At 50.2% G+C, this 23,593-nt stretch overlaps 3 protein-coding genes across 4 annotated transcripts in view; 1 reads left to right on the forward strand and 2 right to left on the reverse strand.

The window, feature by feature from the left end:
- The window catches only part of dnph1 (2'-deoxynucleoside 5'-phosphate N-hydrolase 1), a 120,006-nt gene extending 119,533 nt beyond the window's left edge, over nt 1-473 (reverse strand). For both annotated transcript variants that reach the window (XM_072436896.1, XM_072436895.1), the window contains exon 1: nt 249-473. In XM_072436896.1, coding sequence (XP_072292997.1) covers nt 249-396 — 148 coding nt within the window. In that variant the 5' untranslated portion in view covers nt 397-473. The remainder of the gene's footprint in view (nt 1-248) is intronic.
- LOC140350832 (core histone macro-H2A.2-like) overlaps nt 1-23,593 on the forward strand; it is a 399,355-nt gene that overhangs the window by 353,246 nt on the left and 22,516 nt on the right. The gene's annotated exons all lie outside the window — the stretch shown is intronic.
- Nucleotides 5,628-23,593, reverse strand: part of LOC140351159 (lysophosphatidylserine lipase ABHD12-like) — a 53,607-nt gene continuing 35,641 nt past the window's right edge. Inside the window, exons 12-14 of the mRNA XM_072436874.1 lie at nt 8,118-8,196; nt 7,622-7,749; nt 5,628-5,733 (exon numbers count right to left, since the gene is read on the reverse strand). Coding sequence (XP_072292975.1) covers nt 5,700-5,733; nt 7,622-7,749; nt 8,118-8,196 — 241 coding nt within the window. The 3' untranslated portion in view covers nt 5,628-5,699. The remainder of the gene's footprint in view (nt 5,734-7,621; nt 7,750-8,117; nt 8,197-23,593) is intronic.

Below are 23,593 nucleotides of genomic sequence, written 5' to 3' on the forward strand. Positions count from 1 at the left end.
GACTAAACCAGGACTAAACCAGGACTAAAGTAGGACTAAACCAGGACTAAACCAGGACTAAACCAGGACTAAACCAGGACTAAACCAGGACTAAAGTAGGGCGCCCTCTACTGTTGGATTATGAAAAGAAAAACTAAACATTCTTTTAGTTTAATGACGTCATGTGTTTGGACTGGTTTTCTTTCACGTACGTTACACTGAATGACGTCATGCAGTTGTATATGAAGTGTAAAGTTCCGGTCATTTACCGGCGTCGGTCAGGCCTCCGTGGGTCACGTGCTCGGTCAGGACGGTCCCGTGCGTCCGCAGCGCGTGCACGATGCGCTGGTACACGTGCACGTCGTCCCTCCCGCCGCGGATACTTCCGCAAAAGTAAATCCTCCGCGTGTCCGCCATCGTCCCGTGCGTCACCGCCACGCCGCGCTTTCCCGCGCTTTACCGGAGCGTCACCGGAACAAGGAGCCGCTGCCACCGGAAGAAGCTGCGTGATGACGTAGCGTTTGCGTCCAACTAAAAGAACACGTCACATTGAACCAACTTTAGATTTAAATTTAAAAACATAATGTTTGTTTTTTATGACACAAAAGTGACGATAGTAAGAAAATGAATTTAATTCTTATATTTGGCAAATTCTATTTTCATAAAAATACATTTTCGTTGTCGTTATTAAACAAATTGAATCATATTTTCAGAAGTTTAAACCTAAAAGTCATTTCTATTCCAACTGTTTGTCATTAAATGTTTTTTGATGTTAAAATGTAACTGTAATTGTAATATGCCCCGCCCCCTGGTATATAAGATAAGATATTCCTTTATTGTCCCACATGGGGAAATTTCATTGTTGCAACGCAGGTAGATCCAGAGGAAAAGAACAGATCATTTATAGGAAGTCTGAAAAACACTTTCAGTAGAAGATCTCCTATAAACAAAACCCAACAAGTGATGGAGGGGAAATAATAAAGATAAAAATAAATAAATAAATAAAAATAAATAAATACATAAATACCATTGCATGTGATCATGACAGTATTGCAAGTGTTCAGGACTAACAGTGTTTGTTCTAGAGTGTGAAACGTCTCCTTCACACAGAGGATGGATCAGACACTGAAGCTGCTCTCCAGAGTGGACAGAGTGTCCTGCAGGGGACAGAGTGTCCTGCAGGGGACAGAGTGTCCGGCAGGGGACAGAGTGTCCTGTAGGGGGCGACACTCATGGTCCAGCATAGATGTGAGTTTAGCCAGGACCCTTCTGTCCCCCACCTCCTGCACCGAGTCCAGAGCACAGCCCAGGACGGAGCTTTGTCCAGCTTCTTCCTCTCCCTCTCTGTGATGACCACACCTACAGGAGCTGATGCACCACAGAGGAGGAGAAGGTCTTCAGGAGTGGCCTTGTCACTCCAAAAGACCTGAGTCTCCTCAGGAGGTAGAGCCGACTCTGGCTCTGTACAGTCTGTGTTATGAGTCCAGTCCAGTTTGTGGTTCAGATGAACACCAGGTCCTTGTATGAGTCACTCTCTCAATGTCCCGTCCCTGGATGTTCACTGGTGAGGGGGGCGTGGCCTGTCCCGTCCCTGGATGTTCACTGGTGAGGGGGGCGTGGCCTGTCCCGTCCCTGGATGTTCACTGGTGAGGGGGGCGTGGCCTCTCCTTGGTCTTCTGCGTTGATGAGGAGGAGGTTCCACAAAGTCCTGCTCCAGTCCTCTGTCCTCTGTCCTCCACATCATCGTCTGTGATGAGTCCCATGATGGCAGAGTGGTCAGAGAACTTCTGCAGGACACAACTGTCCATGTCTGAGGTCTGCAGTGTAGAGGGTGGAGAGACAGGGCGCGAGGACAGTGCCCTGGGGCGCCCCCACACTGCAGGTCCCACACTGCAGGTCCCCCACACTGCAGGTCCCCCACACTGCAGGTCCCCCACACTGCAGGTCCCCCACACTGCAGGTCCCCCACACTGCAGGTCCCACACTGCAGGTCCCCCACACTGCAGGTCCCCCACACTGCAGGTCCCCCACACTGCAGGTCCCCCACACTGCAGGTCCCCCACACTGCAGGTCCCTCACACTGCAGGTCCCCCACACTGCAGGTCCCCCACACTGCAGGTCCCCCACACTGCAGGTCCCCCACACTGCAGGTCCCCCACACTGCAGGTCCCCCACACTGCAGGTCCGAGTGTCAGACACACAGTCCCGGGCTCTGACCAACTGGGGTCGGTCTGTGAGGTCGTCCAGGATCCACTCTGCAGGTCGTCCTCCACACCAGCCGTCTCCAGCTTGTCCCTCAGGAGCTGATGGTGTTGACGGCGCTGGAGAGATGAAAGAACAGGATCCTCACAGAGCTGCCAGGCTTCTCCAGGTGAGAGAGAGAGCGGTGCAGCAGGAGATGCCGGCGTCCTCCACTCCGATCCCAGGACGATATGCAAACTGCAGCGGGTCCATGGCTGAGCTCACGGTGGAGCGGAGGTGGTCCAGGACCAGCTCCAGTGTCTTCATCAGGACGTGAGAGACACCGGCCTGAAGCTGTTGAAGTCTTTGGCGCGCGGTGTCTTGGGCACAGGTACCAGACAGGAGGTCTTCAGACCTGTGGTACCAGACAGGAGGTCTTCAGACCTGTGGTACCAGACAGGAGGTCTTCAGACCTGTGGTACCAGACAGGAGGTCTTCAGACCTGTGGTACCAGACAGGAGGTCTTCAGACCTGTGGTACCAGACAGGAGGTCTTCAGACCTGTGGTACCAGACAGGAGGTCTTCAGACCTGTGGTACCAGACAGGAGGTCTTCAGACCTGTGGTACCAGACAGGAGGTCTTCAGACCTGTGGTACCAGACAGGAGGTCTTCAGACCTGTGGTACCAGACAGGAGGTCTTCAGACCTGTGGTACCAGACAGGAGGTCTTCAGACCTGTGGTACCAGACAGGAGGTCTTCAGACCTGTGGTACCAGACAGGAGGTCTTCAGACCTGTGGTACCAGACAGGAGGTCTTCAGACCTGTGGTACCAGACAGGAGGTCTTCAGACCTGTGGTACCAGACAGGAGGTCTTCAGACCTGTGGTACCAGACAGGAGGTCTTCAGACCTGTGGTACCAGACAGGAGGTCTTCAGACCTGTGGTACCAGACAGGAGGTCTTCAGACCTGTGGTACCGCCCTCAGCTTCAGGCTCATGTTGAAGACATGCTCCATAACTCCACACAGTTCATCTGCAGGACTTAAGGAGCCTGGGGCTGATGCCATCAGGTCCTGCTGCCTTCCTCACTTTAAGTGTATGTGTACATACATATATGTATGTTCATAAATATACATATATGTATGTACATATATATACATATATGTACATACATATATAGTTCAATACACAGTTTTAATATGTTTAAATAAATGATGTGAATTGTCTCTTACATGAAGTGTTGGGACCAGACGTTCACGAGTGAATTAACAGTAACTGAAAGTTTATTGAAAGTTTACTTTCCTAAACTAAAATGTGACTTAAAATGTATAAGTACTAAACTAAATGTTTACTTTGAAGCACAGTTTAAGTTTACTGCAATAAAGTAAAAGTAGACTAGGAAGTTGTTAAGTAGTAAACTAAAAGTTGACTACTTAAATACTAGAAGTGTACTTTTATAAACTTAAAAATGGGCCAATTTAGTCCCAATAAGTATACTTCTATGTAAACTAAGTACACTTGCATTTGTACTTTATGTACTGTAAGAAGTATACTTAAATGTACTCAAGTATACCTAATAATTGGTTACTAGAAGTATACTAGTTTTTGGTAAGGGTTTTAAAATTAGACCCGTTTTAATTTATAAACCAAAACGCAACGAACAGACTGGTGTTTCTAAACCAGGACTAAACCAGGACTAAACCAGGACTAAACCAGGACTAAACCAGGACTAAACCAGGTCTGAACCAGGACTAAACCAGGACTAAACCAGGACTAAACCAGGACTAAACCAGGACTAAACCAGGACTAAACCAGGTCTGAACCAGGACTAAACCAGGACTAAACCAGGACTAAACCAGGTCTAAAGCAGGACTAAACCAGGACTAAACCAGGTCTGAACCAGGACTAAACCAGGACTAAACCAGGACTAAACCAGGACTAAACCAGGACTAAACCAGGACTAAACCAGGTCTAAAGCAGGACTAAACCAGGACTAAACCAGGTCTGAACCAGGACTAAACCAGGACTAAACCAGGACTAAACCAGGACTAAACCAGGTCTAAACCAGGTTTAAACCAGGACTAAACCAGGTCTAAACCAGGACTAAACCAGGACTAAACCAGGACTAAACCAGGTCTAAACCAGGACTAAACCAGGACTAAACCAGGTCTAAACCAGGTTTAAACCAGGACTAAACCAGGACTGAACCAGGACTAAACCAGGACTGAACCAGGACTAAACCAGGTCTAAACCAGGACTAAACCAGGACTAAACCAGGTCTAAACCAGGACTAAACCAGGACTAAACCAGGACTAAACCAGGACTAAACCAGGACTAAACCAGGTCTGAACCAGGACTAAACCAGGACTAAACCAGGACTAAACCAGGTCTAAAGCAGGACTAAACCAGGACTAAACCAGGTCTGAACCAGGACTAAACCAGGACTAAACCAGGTCTAAACCAGGTTTAAACCAGGACTAAACCAGGTCTAAACCAGGACTAAACCAGGACTAAACCAGGACTAAACCAGGTCTAAACCAGTACTAAACCAGGTCTAAACCAGGTTTAAACCAGGTCTAAACCAGGACTAAACCAGGTCTAAACCAGGTTTAAACCAGGACTAAACCAGGACTAAACCAGGACTAAACCAGGTCTAAACCAGGTCTAAACCAGGTCTAAACCAGGACTAAACCAGGACTAAACCAGGACTAAATCAGGACTAAACCAGGACTAAACCAGGACTAAACCAGGACTAAACCAGGACTAAACCAGGACTAAACCAGGTCTAAACCAGGACTAAACCAGGACTAAACCAGGACTAAACCAGGACTAAACCAGGTCTAAACCAGGACTAAACCAGGACTAAACCAGGACTAAACCAGGACTAAACCAGGTCTAAAGCAGGACTAAACCAGGACTAAACCAGGTCTAAAGCAGGACTAAACCAGGACTAAACCAGGTCTGAACCAGGTCTAAACCAGGTTTAAACCAGGTTTAAACCAGGACTAAACCAGGTCTAAACCAGGTCTAAACCAGGACTAAACCAGGACTAAACCAGGACTAAACCAGGTCTAAACCAGGTCTAAACCAGGACTAAACCAGGACTAAATCAGGACTAAACCAGGTCCAAACCAGGACTAAACCAGGACTAAACCAGGACTAAACCAGGTCTAAACCAGGTCTAAACCAGGACTAAACCAGGACTAAATCAGGACTAAACCAGGTCCAAACCAGGACTAAACCAGGACTAAACCAGGACTAAACCAGGACTAAACCAGGTCTAAACCAGAGACAAAAGTGGGTTTAAAAAGAGGAATATTTAATCAAGTCAAACAGTTCACATCAGGCCCAGCAAAGAAACGAAAGGAAGAAAACAAAAACAGCTCAAAACGGTTTGGATCAAAAACAAAATGGACTAACAATAATTATAATATTGATAATAATAATAATACTAATAATAATAATAATAATAATAATAGATGATGGAAATGTGATGAAAGAAGAATGACGCCGTGTTCAGAGCTTCAGATCTGATCCAGAGTCAGTGATGAGGAAGAGATGTCTCCAGGAAGTTACTGCAAAGACACAAGGTCACACAAGGTCACACAATGACACAAGGTCACACAATGACGCAAGGTCACACAACGACGCAAGGTCACACAACGACGCAAGGTCACACAAGGTCACGCAACGACGCAAGGTCACACAATGACACAAGGTCACACAAGGTCACACAAGGACACGCAAGGTCCCGCAACGACACAAGGTCACACAAGGACACGCAAGGTCCCGCAACGACACAAGGTCACGCAACGACGCAAGGTCACGCAATGACGCAAGGTCACGCAATGACACAAGGTCACACAAGGTCACACAAGGACACGCAAGGTCCCGCAACGACACAAGGTCACACAAGGACACGCAAGGTCCCGCAACGACAAGGTCCCGCAACGACACAAGGTCCCGCAACGACACAAGGTCACGCAACGACACAAGGTCACGCAACGACGCAAGGTCACACAACGACGCAAGGTCACACAAGGTCACGCAACGACGCAAGGTCACACAATGACACAAGGTCACACAAGGTCACACAAGGACACGCAAGGTCCCGCAACGACACAAGGTCACACAAGGACACGCAAGGTCCCGCAACGACAAGGTCCCGCAACGACACAAGGTCACGCAACGACACAAGGTCACGCAACGACGCAAGGTCACACAACGACGCAAGGTCACACAATGACACAAGGTCACACAAGGTCACACAAGGACACGCAAGGTCCCGCAACGACACAAGGTCACACAAGGACACGCAAGGTCCCGCAACGACAAGGTCCCGCAACGACACAAGGTCACGCAACGACGCAAGGTCACGCAATGACGCAAGGTCACGCAATGACGCAAGGTCACACAATGACGCAAGGTCACACAAGGTCACACAAGGTCACACAACGACAAGGTCACGCAACGACACAAGGTCACGCAACGACACAAGGTCACGCAATGAAGCAAGGTCACACAATGACACAAGGTCACACAAGGTCACACAATGACACAAGGTCACACAAGGTCACACAATGACGCAAGGTCACACAAGGTCACACAATGACGCAAGGTCAGACAAGGTCACGCAATGACGCAAGGTCACACAAGGTCACACAATGACACAAGGTCACACAAGGTCACACAATGACGCAAGGTCACACAAGGTCACACAATGACGCAAGGTCACACAAGGTCACACAAGGACACGCAAGGTCCCGCAACGACACAAGGTCACACAAGGACACGCAAGGTCCCGCAACGACAAGGTCCCGCAACGACACAAGGTCACGCAACGACGCAAGGTCACGCAATGACGCAAGGTCACGCAATGACGCAAGGTCACACAATGACGCAAGGTCACACAAGGTCACACAAGGTCACACAACGACAAGGTCACGCAACGACACAAGGTCACGCAACGACACAAGGTCACGCAATGAAGCAAGGTCACACAATGACACAAGGTCACACAAGGTCACACAATGACACAAGGTCACACAAGGTCACACAATGACGCAAGGTCACACAAGGTCACACAATGACGCAAGGTCAGACAAGGTCACGCAATGACGCAAGGTCACTCAAGGTCACACAATGACACAAGGTCACACAAGGTCACACAATGACGCAAGGTCACACAAGGTCACACAATGACGCAAGGTCAGACAAGGTCACGCAATGACGCAAGGTCAGACAAGGTGATACAATGACACAAGGTCCCGCAATGACACAAGGTCACGCATGGTCACGTATGGTCACGCATGGTCACGTATGGTCACACATGGTCACGTATGGTCACACATGGTCACACAAGGTCAGGCATGGTCACAAAAGGTTAAACAAGGTCACAAAAGGTCACACGACACAAGGTCACGCATGGTCACGCATGGTCACCAACTTTCTGAGGCCTTGTACCTGAGGATGTGTGGCAGCTCTGGGCTCCTGTAGATGAACTTGTGTTTGTAGGACAAAGACGAGTCAAAGGGCACAAATTGGACTTTGTGACCGCTCAGACTTTTGGAGCGAGACGCCAGGATGTAGAGCTGCAGAACAGAGACCTGGTTTAGTCCTGCTTTAGAGCTGCTTTAGTCCTGCTTTAGTCCTGCTTTAGAGCTGCTTTAGAGCTGCTTTAGAGCTGCTTTAGAGCTGCTTTAGTCCTGCTTTAGTCCTGCTTTAGTCGTGCTTTAGTCCTGCTTTAGAGCTGCTTTAGAGTTGCTTTAGAGCTGCTTTAGACCTGGTTTAGTCCTGCTTTAGTCCTGCTTTAGAGCTGCTTTAGAGTTGCTTTAGAGCTGCTTTAGACCTGGTTTAGTCCTGCTTTAGTCCTGCTTTAGAGCTGCTTTAGTCCTGCTTTAGTCCTGCTTTAGAGCTGCTTTAGAGCTGCTTTAGAGCTGCTTTAGTCCTGCTTTAGTACCTTCTTGCCCAGGTGGAATGGCACCACGGCGTCGTCCTCAGCGTGCAGGATCAGCACTGGACACGAGATGTGGTTCACGCTGCAAACAAGAGTTTCGTCACAAAACTGTCTTTAACCCAAATGTTTCTAAACGCGGAGGAGACACGGAGGAAACAAGGAGGAAACAAGGAGGAAACACGGAGGAAACAAGGAGGAAACACGGAGGAAACAAGGAGGAAACACGGAGGAAACAAGGAGGAAACACGGAGGAAACACGGAGGAAACACGGAGGAAACACTGAGGAAACACGGAGGAAACACGGAGGAAACAAGGAGGAAACACTGAGGAAACACGGAGGAAACAAGGAGGAAACACTGAGGAAACACGGAGGAAACAAGGAGGAAACACGGAGGAAACACGGAGGAAACACGGAGGAAACAAGGAGGAAACACTGAGGAAACACGGAGGAAACAAGGAGGAAACACGGAGGAAACAAGGAGGAAACACGGAGGAAACAAGGAGGAAACACGGAGGAAACACGGAGGAAACACGGAGGAAACACTGAGGAAACACGGAGGAAACACGGAGGAAACAAGGAGGAAACACTGAGGAAACAAGGAGGAAACACTGAGGAAACACGGAGGAAACAAGGAGGAAACAAGGAGGAAACACGGAGGAAACACGGAGGAAACAAGGAGGAAACACTGAGGAAACACGGAGGAAACAAGGAGGAAACACGGAGGAAACACGGAGGAAACACGGAGGAAACACGGAGGAAACAAGGAGGAAACAAGGAGGAAACACGGAGGAAACAAGGAGGAAACAAGGAGGAAACACGGAGGAAACAAGGAGGAAACACGGAGGAAACACAGAGGAAACAAGGAGGAAACAAGGAGGAAACACGGAGGAAACAAGGAGGAAACAAGGAGGAAACACGGAGGAAACACTGAGGAAACACGGAGGAAACAAGGAGGAAACAAGGAGGAAACACGGAGGAAACACGGAGGAAACACGGAGGAAACAAGGAGGAAACATGGAGGAAACAAGGAGGAAACACTGAGGAAACACGGAGGAAACAAGGAGGAAACAAGGAGGAAACACGGAGGAAACAAGGAGGAAACACGGAGGAAACAAGGAGGAAACAAGGAGGAAACACGGAGGAAACAAGGAGGAAACACGGAGGAAACACGGAGGAAACACGGAGGAAACACTGAGGAAACACGGAGGAAACACGGAGGAAACAAGGAGGAAACACTGAGGAAACACGGAGGAAACAAGGAGGAAACACTGAGGAAACACGGAGGAAACAAGGAGGAAACACGGAGGAAACACGGAGGAAACACGGAGGAAACACGGAGGAAACAAGGAGGAAACACTGAGGAAACACGGAGGAAACAAGGAGGAAACACGGAGGAAACAAGGAGGAAACACGGAGGAAACAAGGAGGAAACACGGAGGAAACACGGAGGAAACACGGAGGAAACACTGAGGAAACACGGAGGAAACACGGAGGAAACAAGGAGGAAACACTGAGGAAACAAGGAGGAAACACTGAGGAAACACGGAGGAAACAAGGAGGAAACAAGGAGGAAACACGGAGGAAACAAGGAGGAAACACGGAGGAAACAAGGAGGAAACACTGAGGAAACACGGAGGAAACAAGGAGGAAACACGGAGGAAACACGGAGGAAACACGGAGGAAACACGGAGGAAACAAGGAGGAAACAAGGAGGAAACACGGAGGAAACAAGGAGGAAACAAGGAGGAAACACGGAGGAAACACGGAGGAAACAAGGAGGAAACACGGAGGAAACACAGAGGAAACAAGGAGGAAACAAGGAGGAAACACGGAGGAAACACGGAGGAAACAAGGAGGAAACACTGAGGAAACACGGAGGAAACAAGGAGGAAACAAGGAGGAAACACGGAGGAAACACGGAGGAAACAAGGAGGAAACACGGAGGAAACAAGGAGGAAACACTGAGGAAACACGGAGGAAACAAGGAGGAAACAAGGAGGAAACAAGGAGGAAACACGGAGGAAACAAGGAGGAAACACGGAGGAAACACGGAGGAAACAAGGAGGAAACAAGGAGGAAACACGGAGGAAACACGGAGGAAACAAGGAGGAAACACGGAGGAAACACGGAGGAAACAAGGAGGAAACAAGGAGGAAACAAGGAGGAAACACGGAGGAAACAAGGAGGAAACACGGAGGAAACAAGGAGGAAACACGGAGGAAACAAGGAGGAAACAAGGAGGAAACACGGAGGAAACAAGGAGGAAACACGGAGGAAACAAGGAGGAAACACTGAGGAAACACGGAGGAAACAAGGAGGAAACACGGAGGAAACAAGGAGGAAACACGGAGGAAACAAGGAGGAAACACGGAGGAAACACGGAGGAAACAAGGAGGAAACAAGGAGGAAACACGGAGGAAACACGGAGGAAACAAGGAGGAAACAAGGAGGAAACAAGGAGGAAACACGGAGGAAACACGGAGGAAACACGGAGGAAACACTGAGGAAACACGGAGGAAACAAGGAGGAAACACGGAGGAAACACAAAGGAAACAAGGAGGAAACACGGAGGAAACAAGGAGGAAACACGGAGGAAACAAGGAGGAAACAAGGAGGAAACACGGAGGAAACAAGGAGGAAACAAGGAGGAAACAAGGAGGAAACACGGAGGAAACACGGAGGAAACACGGAGGAAACAAGGAGGAAACACGGAGGAAACACGGAGGAAACACAGAGGAAACAAGGAGGAAACAAGGAGGAAACAAGGAGGAAACATGGAGGAAACACGGAGGAAACAAGGAGGAAACACTGAGGAAACACGGAGGAAACAAGGAGGAAACAAGGAGGAAACACGGAGGAAACACGGAGGAAACACGGAGGAAACAAGGAGGAAACACGGAGGAAACACGGAGGAAACAAGGAGGAAACACTGAGGAAACACGGAGGAAACAAGGAGGAAACACGGAGGAAACAAGGAGGAAACACGGAGGAAACAAGGAGGAAACACGGAGGAAACACGGAGGAAACAAGGAGGAAACACGGAGGAAACAAGGAGGAAACAAGGAGGAAACACGGAGGAAACACGGAGGAAACACGGAGGAAACAAGGAGGAAACACGGAGGAAACAAAGAGGAAACAAGGAGGAAACAAGGAGGAAACACGGAGGAAACAAGGAGGAAACACGGAGGAAACACGGAGGAAACAAGGAGGAAACAAGGAGGAAACACGGAGGAAACAAGGAGGAAACACGGAGGAAACACGGAGGAAACAAGGAGGAAGCACGGAGGAAACACGGAGGAAACAAGGAGGAAACATGGAGGAAACACAGAGGAAACAAGGAGGAAACAAGGAGGAAACACGGAGGAAACAAGGAGGAAACACGGAGGAAATAAGGAGGAAACACGGAGGAAACACGGAGGAAACACAGAGGAAACACAGAGGAAACAAGGAGGAAACACGGAGGAAACAAGGAGGAAACAAGGAGGAAACACGGAGGAAACACGGAGGAAACAAGGAGGAAACACGGAGGAAACACGGAGGAAACACGGAGGAAACAAGGAGGAAACACGGAGGAAACACGGAGGAAACACGGAGGAAACAAGGAGGAAACAAGGAGGAAACACGGAGGAAACAAGGAGGAAACACGGAGGAAACACGGAGGAAACAAGGAGGAAACACGGAGGAAACAAGGAGGAAACAAGGAGGAAACACGGAGGAAACACGGAGGAAACAAGGAGGAAACACGGAGGAAACACGGAGGAAACAAGGAGGAAACACGGAGGAAACACAGAGGAAACAAGGAGGAAACAAGGAGGAAACACGGAGGAAACAAGGAGGAAACACGGAGGAAACAAGGAGGAAACACGGAGGAAACACGGAGGAAACAAGGAGGAAACACAGAGGAAACACAGAGGAAACAAGGAGGAAACAAGGAGGAAACACGGAGGAAACAAGGAGGAAACAAAGAGGAAACACGGAGGAAACAAGGAGGAAACACGGAGGAAACACAGAGGAAACAAGGAGGAAACAAGGAGGAAACACGGAGGAAACAAGGAGGAGACAAGGAGGAAACACGGAGGAAACACGGAGGAAACACAGAGGAAACAAGGAGGAAACACGGAGGAAACGCAGAGGAAAAGAGGAAACGCAGAGGAAAAGAGGAAACGCAGAGGAAACACGGAGGAAACACGGAGGAAACGCAGAGGAAAAGAGGAAACGCAGAGGAAACACAGAGGAAACGCAGAGGAAACACAGAGGAAACAAGGAGGAAACAAGGAGGAAACAAGGAGGAAACACGGAGGAAACACGGAGGAAACACAGAGGAAACAAGGAGGAAACACGGAGGAAACACAGAGGAAACACGGAGGAAACGCTGAGGAAACACGGAGGACACACGGAGGACACACGGAGTTAACACGGAGGAAACGCTGAGGAAACGCTGAGGAAACGCAGAGGAAACACTGAGGAAACGCGAAGGAAACACGGAGAAAACGCAGAGGAAACGCGAAGGAAATGTTGAGGAAGCGTTGAGGAAACACGGAGGACACACGGAGTTAACACGGAGGAAACGCTGAGGAAACGCGGAGGAAACGCAGAGGAAACACAGAGGAAACGCGAAGGAAACACGGAGGAAACGCTGAGGAAACGCGGAGGAAACAGAGGAAACGCGAAGGAAACACAGAGGAAACACGGAGGAAACTCTGAGGAAACGCGGAGGAAACACGGAGGAGACACGGAGAAGACACGGAGGAAACGCGGAGGAAACACGGAGGAAACGCGGAGGAAACACGGAGGAAACGCGGAGAAAACAAGGAGGAAACAAGGAGGAAACAAGGAGGAAACACGGAGGAAACACGGAGGAAACACGGAGGAAACAAGGAGGAAACGCAGAGGAAACGCAGAGGAAACACGGAGGAAACACGGAGGAAACACGGAGGAAACGCCGAGGAAGCGCAGAGGAAACACGGAGGAGACACGGAGGAAACACGGAGGAAACAAGGAGGAAACAAGGAGGAAATACGGAGGAAACACGTAGGAAACACGTAGGAAACAAGGAGGAAACAAGGAGGAAACACGGAGGAAACACGGAGGAAACACGGAGGAAACACGGAAGAAACAAGGAGGAAACAAGGAGGAAACACGGAGGAAACACGGAGGAAACACGGAGGAAACAAGGAGGAAACAAGGAGGAAACGCAGAGGAAACACGGAGGAAACACGGAGGAAACGCAGAGGAAAAGAGGAAACGCAGAGGAAACACGGAGGAAACACAGAGGAAACACAGAGGAAGAGCCGAGGAAACACGGAGGAGACACGGAGGAAACACAGAGGAAACGCGAAGGAAACACGGAGGAAACACGGAGGAAACGCGGAGGAAACACGGAGGAAACGCGGAGAAAACAAGGAGGAAACAAGGAGTAAACAAGGAGGAAATACGGAGGAAACAAGGAGGAAACAAGGAGGAAACACGGAGGAAACACGGAGGAAACACGGAGGAAACAAGGAGGAAACAAGGAGGAAACGCAGAGGAAACGCAGAGGAAACACGGAGGAAACACGGAGGAAACACGGAGGAAACAAGGAGGAAACAAGGAGGAAATACGGAGGAAACACGGAGGAAACACGTAGGAAACAAGGAGGAAACAAGGAGGAAACACGGAGGAAACACGGAGGAAACACGGAAGAAACAAGGAGGAAACAAGGAGGAAACACGGAGGAAACACGGAGGAAACACGGAGGAAACAAGGAGGAAACGCAGAGGAAACGCAGAGGAAACACGGAGGAAACACGGAGGAAACGCAGAGGAAAAGAGGAAACGCAGAGGAAACACGGAGGAAACACAGAGGAAGAGCCGAGGAAACACGGAGGAGACACGGAGGAAACACGGAGGAAACAAGGAGGAAATACGGAGGAAACACGGAGGAAACAAGGAGGAAACAAGGAGGAAACAAGGAGGAAACACGGAGGAAACACGGAGGAAACAAGGAGGAAACAAGGAGGAAATACGGAGGAAACACGGAGGAAACACGGAGGAAACAAGGAGGAAACGCAGAGGAAACAAGGAGGAAACACGGAGGAAACACGGAGGAAACACGGAGGAAACAAGGAGGAAACACGGAGGAAACACGGAGGAAACACAGAGGAAACAAGGAGGAAACGCAGAGGAAACACGGAGGAAACAACGAGGAAACGCAGAGGAAAAGAGGAAACGCAGAGGAAACACGGAGGAAACACAGAGGAAACACAGAGGAAACACAGAGGAAACGCGAAGGAAACACGGATGAAACACGGAGGAAACACGGAGGAAACAAGGAGGAAACAAGGAGGAAATACGGAGGAAACACGGAGGAAACACGTAGGAAACAAGGAGGAAACAAGGAGGAAACACGGAGGAAACACGGAGGAAACACGGAAGAAACAAGGAGGAAACACGGAGGAAACACGGAGGAAACACGGAGGAAACAAGGAGGAAACAAGGAGGAAACGCAGAGGAAACACGGAGGAAACACGGAGGAAACGCAGAGGAAAAGAGGAAACGCAGAGGAAACACGGAGGAAACACAGAGGAAACACAGAGGAAGAGCCGAGGAAACACGGAGGAGACACGGAGGAAACACGGAGGAAACAAGAAGGAAATACGGAGGAAACACGGAGGAAACAAGGAGGAAACAAGGAGGAAACACGGAGGAAACAAGGAGGAAACAAGGAGGAAATACGGAGGAAACACGGAGGAAACACGGAGGAAACACGGAGGAAACACGGAGGAAACGCAGAGGAAACAAGGAGGAAACGCAGAGGAAACACGGAGAGGAAACACGGAGGAAACAAGGAGGAAACAAGGAGGAAACACGGAGGAAACACAGAGGAAACAAGGAGGAAACGCAGAGGAAACACGGAGGAAACAACGAGGAAACGCAGAGGAAAAGAGGAAACGCAGAGGAAACACGGAGGAAACACAGAGGAAACACAGAGGAAACGCGAAGGAAACACGGATGAAACACGGAGGAAGCGCCGAGGAAGCGCTGAGGAAACACGGAGGAGACACAGAGGAAACACGGAGGAAACACGGAGGAAACACGGAGGAAACAAGGAGGAAATACATAGGAAATACGGAAGAAACACGGAGGAAACAAGGAGGAAACACGGAGGAAACACGGAGGAAACACGGAGGAAACACAGAGGAAACGAGGAAACAAGGAGGAAAAGCAGAGGAAACGCGGAGGAAACACGGAGGAAACGCAGAGGAAACGCAGAGGAAACACGGAGGAAACACAGAGGAAACACAACACTGAGGAAACACGGAGGAAACACGGAGGAAACAAGGAGGAAACACGGAGGAAACGCGGAGGAAACACGGAGGAAACGCGGAGGAAACAAGGAGGAAATACGGAGGAAACACGGAGGAAACACGGAGGAAACAAGGAGGAAACGCAGAGGAAACGCGGAGGAAACACGGAGGAAACACAGAGGAAACACGGAGGAAACGCAGAGGAAACACAACACTGAGGAAACACGGAGGAAACAAGGAGGAAACAAAGAGGAAACACAGAGGAAACGCAGAGGAAACACGGAGGAAACACGGAGGAAACGCAGAGGAAAAGAGGAAACGCAGAGGAAACACGGAGGAAACACAGAGGAAACGCAAAGGAAACACGGAGGAAACACGGAGGAAGCGCTGAGGAAACACTGAGGAGACACGGAGGACACGGAGGAGACACGGAGGAGACACGGAGGGAATGCGAAGGAAACGCGAAGGAAACACGGATGAAACACAGAGGAAACGCGGAGGAAACACGGAGGAAACACAGAGGAAACACCGAGGAAGCGCGGAGGAAACGCAGAGGAAACACGGAGGAAACGCTGAGGAAACACGGAGGACACACGGAGGACACACGGAGTTAACACGGAGGAAACGCTGAGGAAACGCGGAGGACACGGAGGAAACACGGAGGAAACACAGAAGAAACGCGGAGGAAACGCTGAGGAAACGCAGAGGAAACACAGAGGAAACGCGAAGGAAACACGGAGGAAAAGCAGAGGAAACGCGGAGGAAACACGGAGGAAACGCAGAGGAAACGCAGAGGAAACACGGAGGAAACACAGAGGAAACACAACACTGAGGAAACACGGAGGAAACACGGAGGAAACAAGGAGGAAACACGGAGGAAACGCGGAGGAAACACGGAGGAAACGCGGAGGAAACAAGGAGGAAATACGGAGGAAACACGGAGGAAACACGGAGGAAACAAGGAGGAAACGCAGAGGAAACGCGGAGGAAACACGGAGGAAACACAGAGGAAACACGGAGGAAACGCAGAGGAAACACAACACTGAGGAAACACGGAGGAAACAAGGAGGAAACAAAGAGGAAACACAGAGGAAACGCAGAGGAAACACGGAGGAAACACGGAGGAAACGCAGAGGAAAAGAGGAAACGCAGAGGAAACACGGAGGAAACACAGAGGAAACGCAAAGGAAACACGGAGGAAACACGGAGGAAGCGCTGAGGAAACACTGAGGAGACACGGAGGACACGGAGGAGACACGGAGGAGACACGGAGGGAATGCGAAGGAAACGCGAAGGAAACACGGATGAAACACAGAGGAAACGCGGAGGAAACACGGAGGAAACACAGAGGAAACACCGAGGAAGCGCGGAGGAAACGCAGAGGAAACACGGAGGAAACGCTGAGGAAACACGGAGGACACACGGAGGACACACGGAGTTAACACGGAGGAAACGCTGAGGAAACGCGGAGGACACGGAGGAAACACGGAGGAAACACAGAAGAAACGCGGAGGAAACGCTGAGGAAACGCAGAGGAAACACAGAGGAAACGCGAAGGAAACACGGAGAAAACGCAGAGGAAACGCGAAGGAAACGCAGAGGAAACACGGAGGAAATGTTGAGGAAACACGGAGGAAACACGGAGGAAACGCTGAGGAAACGCTGAGGAAACGCGGAGGAAATACAGAGGAAACGCGAAGGAAACACAGAGGAAACACGGAGGAAACACTGAGGAAGCGCTGAGGAAACACGGAGGAGACACGGAGGAGACACGGAGGAGACACGGAGAAGACACGGAGGAAACGCGGAGGAAACGCGGAGGAAACGAGGAGGAAACACGGAGGAAGCGCTGAGGAAATACGGAGGAAACACGGAGGAAACAAAGAGGAAACGCAGAGGAAACGCGAAAGAAACACGGAGGAAACACGGAGGAAACACGGAGGAAACGCTGAGGAAGCGCTGAGGAAACACGGAGGAAACGCAGAGGAAACGCGGAGAAAACGAGGAGGAAACACGGAGGAAACACTGAGGAAGCGCTGAGGAAACACGGAGGAGACACGGAGGAAACACAGAGGAAACAAGGAGGAAACGCAGAGGAAACACGGAGGAAACAACGAGGAAACGCAGAGGAAAAGAGGAAACGCAGAGGAAACACGGAGGAAACACAGAGGAAACACAGAGGAAACACAGAGGAAACACAGAGGAAACGCGAAGGAAACACGGATGAAACACGGAGGAAGCGCCGAGGAAGCGCTGAGGAAACACGGAGGAGACACAGAGGAAACACGGAGGAAACACGGAGGAAACACGGAGGAAACACATAGGAAATACGGAAGAAACACGGAGGAAACAAGGAGGAAACACGGAGGAAACACGGAGGAAACGCAGAGGAAACACGGAGGAAACACAGAGGAAACACGGAGGAAACACAGAGGAAACACAACACTGAGGAAACACGGAGGAAACACGGAGGAAACAAGGAGGAAACACGGAGGAAACACGGAGGAAACGCGGAGGAAACACGGAGGAAACACGGAGGAAACACGGAGGAAACACGGAGGAAACAAGGAGGAAACACGGAGGAAACACGGAGGAAACACGGAGGAAACAAGGAGGAAACAAGGAGGAAACACGGAGGAAACAAGGAGGAAACACGGAGGAAACACGGAGGAAACAAGGAGGAAACAAGGAGGAAACACGGAGGAAACAAGGAGGAAACACGGAGGAAACACGGAGGAAACAAGGAGGAAACACGGAGGAAACACGGAGGAAACAAGGAGGAAACACGGAGGAAACACAGAGGAAACAATGCGGAAACAAGGAGGAAACACGGAGGAAACAAGGAGGAAACACGGAGGAAACAAGGAGGAAACACGGAGGAAACACGGAGGAAACAAGGAGGAAACAGAGGAAACACAGAGGAAACAAGGAGGAAACAAGGGGGAAACACGGAGGAAACAAGGAGGAAACAAGGAGGAAACAAGGAGGAAACAAGGAGGAAACAAGGAGGAAACACGGAGGAAACACGGAGGAAACACGGAGGAAACACAGAGGAAACAAGGAGGAAACAAGGAGGAAAAACGGAGGAAACAAGGAGGAAACAGAGAGGAAACAAGGAGGAAACAAGGAGGAAACACGGAGGAAACAAGGAGGAGACAAGGAGGAAACACGGAGGAAACACGGAGGAAACACAGAGGAAACAAGGAGGAAACACGGAGGAAACGCAGAGGAAAAGAGGAAACGCAGAGGAAAAGAGGAAACGCAGAGGAAACACGGAGGAAACACGGAGGAAACGCAGAGGAAAAGAGGAAACGCAGAGGAAACGCAGAGGAAACACAGAGGAAACAAGGAGGAAACAAGGAGGAAACACGGAGGAAACACGGAGGAAACACAGAGGAAACAAGGAGGAAACACGGAGGAAACACAGAGGAAACACGGAGGAAACGCTGAGGAAACACGGAGGACACACGGAGGACACACGGAGGACACACGGAGGAAACGCTGAGGAAACGCTGAGGAAACGCAGAGGAAACACTGAGGAAACGCGAAGGAAACACGGAGAAAACGCAGAGGAAACGCGAAGGAAATGTTGAGGAAGCGTTGAGGAAACACGGAGGACACACGGAGTTAACACGGAGGAAACGCTGAGGAAACGCGGAGGAAACGCAGAGGAAACACAGAGGAAACGCGAAGGAAACACGGAGGAAACACGGAGGAAACGCTGAGGAAACGCGGAGGAAACACAGAGGAAACGCGAAGGAAACACAGAGGAAACACGGAGGAAACTCTGAGGAAGCGCTGAGGAAACACGGAGGAGACACGGAGAAGACACGGAGGAAACGCGGAGGAAACACGGAGGAAACGCGGAGGAAACACGGAGGAAACGCGGAGAAAACAAGGAGGAAACAAGGAGGAAACAAGGAGGAAACAAGGAGGAAACACGGAGGAAACACGGAGGAAACACGGAGGAAACAAGGAGGAAACAAGGAGGAAACGCAGAGGAAACGCAGAGGAAACACGGAGGAAACACGGAGGAAACGCCGAGGAAGCGCAGAGGAAACACGGAGGAGACACGGAGGAAACACGGAGGAAACAAGGAGGAAACAAGGAGGAAATACGGAGGAAACACGGAGGAAACACGTAGGAAACAAGGAGGAAACACGGAGGAAACACGGAGGAAACACGGAAGAAACAAGGAGGAAACAAGGAGGAAACACGGAGGAAACACGGAGGAAACACGGAGGAAACAAGGAGGAAACAAGGAGGAAACGCAGAGGAAACACGGAGGAAACACGGAGGAAACGCAGAGGAAAAGAGGAAACGCAGAGGAAACACGGAGGAAACACAGAGGAAACACAGAGGAAGAGCCGAGGAAACACGGAGGAGACACGGAGGAAACACAGAGGAAACGCGAAGGAAACACGGAGGAAACACGGAGGAAACGCGGAGGAAACACGGAGGAAACGCGGAGAAAACAAGGAGGAAACAAGGAGGAAATACGGAGGAAACAAGGAGGAAATACGGAGGAAACAAGGAGGAAACAAGGAGGAAACAAGGAGGAAACACGGAGGAAACACGGAGGAAACACGGAGGAAACAAGGAGGAAACGCACAGGAAACGCAGAGGAAACGCAGAGGAAACGCGGAGGAAACACGGAGGAAACACGGAGGAAACAAGGAGGAAACAAGGAGGAAATACGGAGAAAACACGGAGGAAACACGTAGGAAACAAGGAGGAAACAAGGAGGAAACAAGGAGGAAACACGGAGGAAACACGGAGGAAACACGGAGGAAACACGGAGGAAGCAAGGAGGAAACAAGGAGGAAACAAGGAGGAAACGCAGAGGAAACGCAGAGGAAACGCGGAGGAAACACGGAGGAAACACGGAGGAAACAAGGAGGAAACAAGGAGGAAACACGGAGAAAACACGGAGGAAACACGTAGGAAACAAGGAGGAAACAAGGAGGAAACACGGAGGAAACACGGAGGAAACACGGAAGAAACAAGGAGGAAACAAGGAGGAAACACGGAGGAAACAAGGAGGAAACAAGGAGGAAACGCAGAGGAAACGCAGAGGAAACACGGAGGAAACACGGAGGAAACGCAGAGGAAAAGAGGAAACGCAGAGGAAACACGGAGGAAACACAGAGGAAGAGCCGAGGAAACACGGAGGAGACACGGAGGAAACACGGAGGAAACAAGGAGGAAATACGGAGGAAACACGGAGGAAACAAGGAGGAAACAAGGAGGAAACAAGGAGGAAACACGGAGGAAAACAAGGAGGAAACAAGGAGGAAATACGGAGGAAACACGGAGGAAACACGGAGGAAACAAGGAGGAAACGCAGAGGAAACAAGGAGGAAACGCAGAGGAAACACGGAGGAAACACGGAGGAAACACGGAGGAAACAAGGAGGAAACACGGAGGAAACACGGAGGAAACACAGAGGAAACAAGGAGGAAACGCAGAGGAAACACGGAGGAAACAACGAGGAAACGCAGAGGAAAAGAGGAAACGCAGAGGAAACACGGAGGAAACACAGAGGAAACACAGAGGAAACGCGAAGGAAACACGGATGAAACACGGAGGAAACAAGGAGGAAATACGGAGGAAACACGGAGGAAACAAGGAGGAAACAAGGAGGAAACGCAGAGGAAACACGGAGGAAACACAGAGGAAACACAGAGGAAGAGCCGAGGAAACACGGAGGAGACACGGAGGAAACACGGAGGAAACAAGGAGGAAATACGGAGGAAACACGGAGGAAACAAGGAGGAAACAAGGAGGAAACACGGAGGAAACAAGGAGGAAACAAGGAGGAAATACGGAGGAAACACGGAGGAAACACGGAGGAAACACGGAGGAAACAAGGAGGAAACGCAGAGGAAACAAGGAGGAAACGCAGAGGAAACACGGAGAGGAAACACGGAGGAAACACGGAGGAAACAAGGAGGAAACAAGGAGGAAACACGGAGGAAACACAGAGGAAACAAGGAGGAAACGCAGAGGAAACACGGAGGAAACACAGAGGAAACACAGAGGAAGAGCCGAGGAAACACGGAGGAGACACGGAGGAAACACAGAGGAAACGCGAAGGAAACACGGAGGAAACACGGAGGAAACGCGGAGGAAACACGGAGGAAACGCGGAGAAAACAAGGAGGAAACAAGGAGGAAATACGGAGGAAACAAGGAGGAAATACGGAGGAAACAAGGAGGAAACAAGGAGGAAACAAGGAGGAAACACGGAGGAAACACGGAGGAAACACGGAGGAAACAAGGAGGAAACGCACAGGAAACGCAGAGGAAACGCAGAGGAAACGCGGAGGAAACACGGAGGAAACACGGAGGAAACAAGGAGGAAATACGGAGAAAACACGGAGGAAACACGTAGGAAACAAGGAGGAAACAAGGAGGAAACAAGGAGGAAACACGGAGGAAACACGGAGGAAACACGGAGGAAACACGGAGGAAACAAGGAGGAAACAAGGAGGAAACAAGGAGGAAACGCAGAGGAAACGCAGAGGAAACGCGGAGGAAACACGGAGGAAACACGGAGGAAACAAGGAGGAAACAAGGAGGAAACACGGAGAAAACACGGAGGAAACACGTAGGAAACAAGGAGGAAACAAGGAGGAAACACGGAGGAAACACGGAGGAAACACGGAAGAAACAAGGAGGAAACAAGGAGGAAACACGGAGGAAACAAGGAGGAAACAAGGAGGAAACGCAGAGGAAACGCAGAGGAAACACGGAGGAAACACGGAGGAAACGCAGAGGAAAAGAGGAAACGCAGAGGAAACACGGAGGAAACACAGAGGAAGAGCCGAGGAAACACGGAGGAGACACGGAGGAAACACGGAGGAAACAAGGAGGAAATACGGAGGAAACACGGAGGAAACAAGGAGGAAACAAGGAGGAAACAAGGAGGAAACACGGAGGAAAACAAGGAGGAAACAAGGAGGAAATACGGAGGAAACACGGAGGAAACACGGAGGAAACAAGGAGGAAACGCAGAGGAAACAAGGAGGAAACGCAGAGGAAACACGGAGGAAACACGGAGGAAACACGGAGGAAACAAGGAGGAAACACGGAGGAAACACGGAGGAAACACAGAGGAAACAAGGAGGAAACGCAGAGGAAACACGGAGGAAACAACGAGGAAACGCAGAGGAAAAGAGGAAACGCAGAGGAAACACGGAGGAAACACAGAGGAAACACAGAGGAAACGCGAAGGAAACACGGATGAAACACGGAGGAAACAAGGAGGAAATACGGAGGAAACACGGAGGAAACAAGGAGGAAACAAGGAGGAAACGCAGAGGAAACACGGAGGAAACACAGAGGAAACACAGAGGAAGAGCCGAGGAAACACGGAGGAGACACGGAGGAAACACGGAGGAAACAAGGAGGAAATACGGAGGAAACACGGAGGAAACAAGGAGGAAACAAGGAGGAAACACGGAGGAAACAAGGAGGAAACAAGGAGGAAATACGGAGGAAACACGGAGGAAACACGGAGGAAACACGGAGGAAACAAGGAGGAAACGCAGAGGAAACAAGGAGGAAACGCAGAGGAAACACGGAGAGGAAACACGGAGGAAACACGGAGGAAACAAGGAGGAAACAAGGAGGAAACACGGAGGAAACACAGAGGAAACAAGGAGGAAACGCAGAGGAAACACGGAGGAAACACAGAGGAAACACAGAGGAAACGCGAAGGAAACACAGATGAAACACGGAGGAAGCGCCGAGGAAGCGCTGAGGAAACACGGAGGAGACACAGAGGAAACACGGAGGAAACACGGAGGAAACACGGAGGAAACAAGGAGGAAATACGGAAGAAACACGGAGGAAACAAGGAGGAAACACGGAGGAAACACGGAGGAAACACAGAGGAAACGAGGAAACGCAGAGGAAACGCAGAGGAAACGCGGAGGAAACACGGAGGAAACGCAGAGGAAACACGGAGGAAACACAGAGGAAACACGGAGGAAACACAGAGGAAACACAACACTGAGGAAACACGGAGGAAACACGGAGGAAACAAGGAGGAAACACGGAGGAAACGCGGAGGAAACATGGAGGAAACGCGGAGGAAACAAGGAGGAAATACGGAGGAAACACGGAGGAAACACGGAGGAAACACGGAGGAAACAAGGAGGAAACGCAGAGGAAACGCAGAGGAAACGCG

The sequence above is a fragment of the Eucyclogobius newberryi genome, unplaced genomic scaffold (genome assembly GCF_026437365.1).
Source record: "Eucyclogobius newberryi isolate DKJ021-1_F unplaced genomic scaffold, fEucNew1.0.hap1 SCAF_8, whole genome shotgun sequence".
Taxonomy (NCBI): domain Eukaryota; kingdom Metazoa; phylum Chordata; class Actinopteri; order Gobiiformes; family Gobiidae; genus Eucyclogobius; species Eucyclogobius newberryi.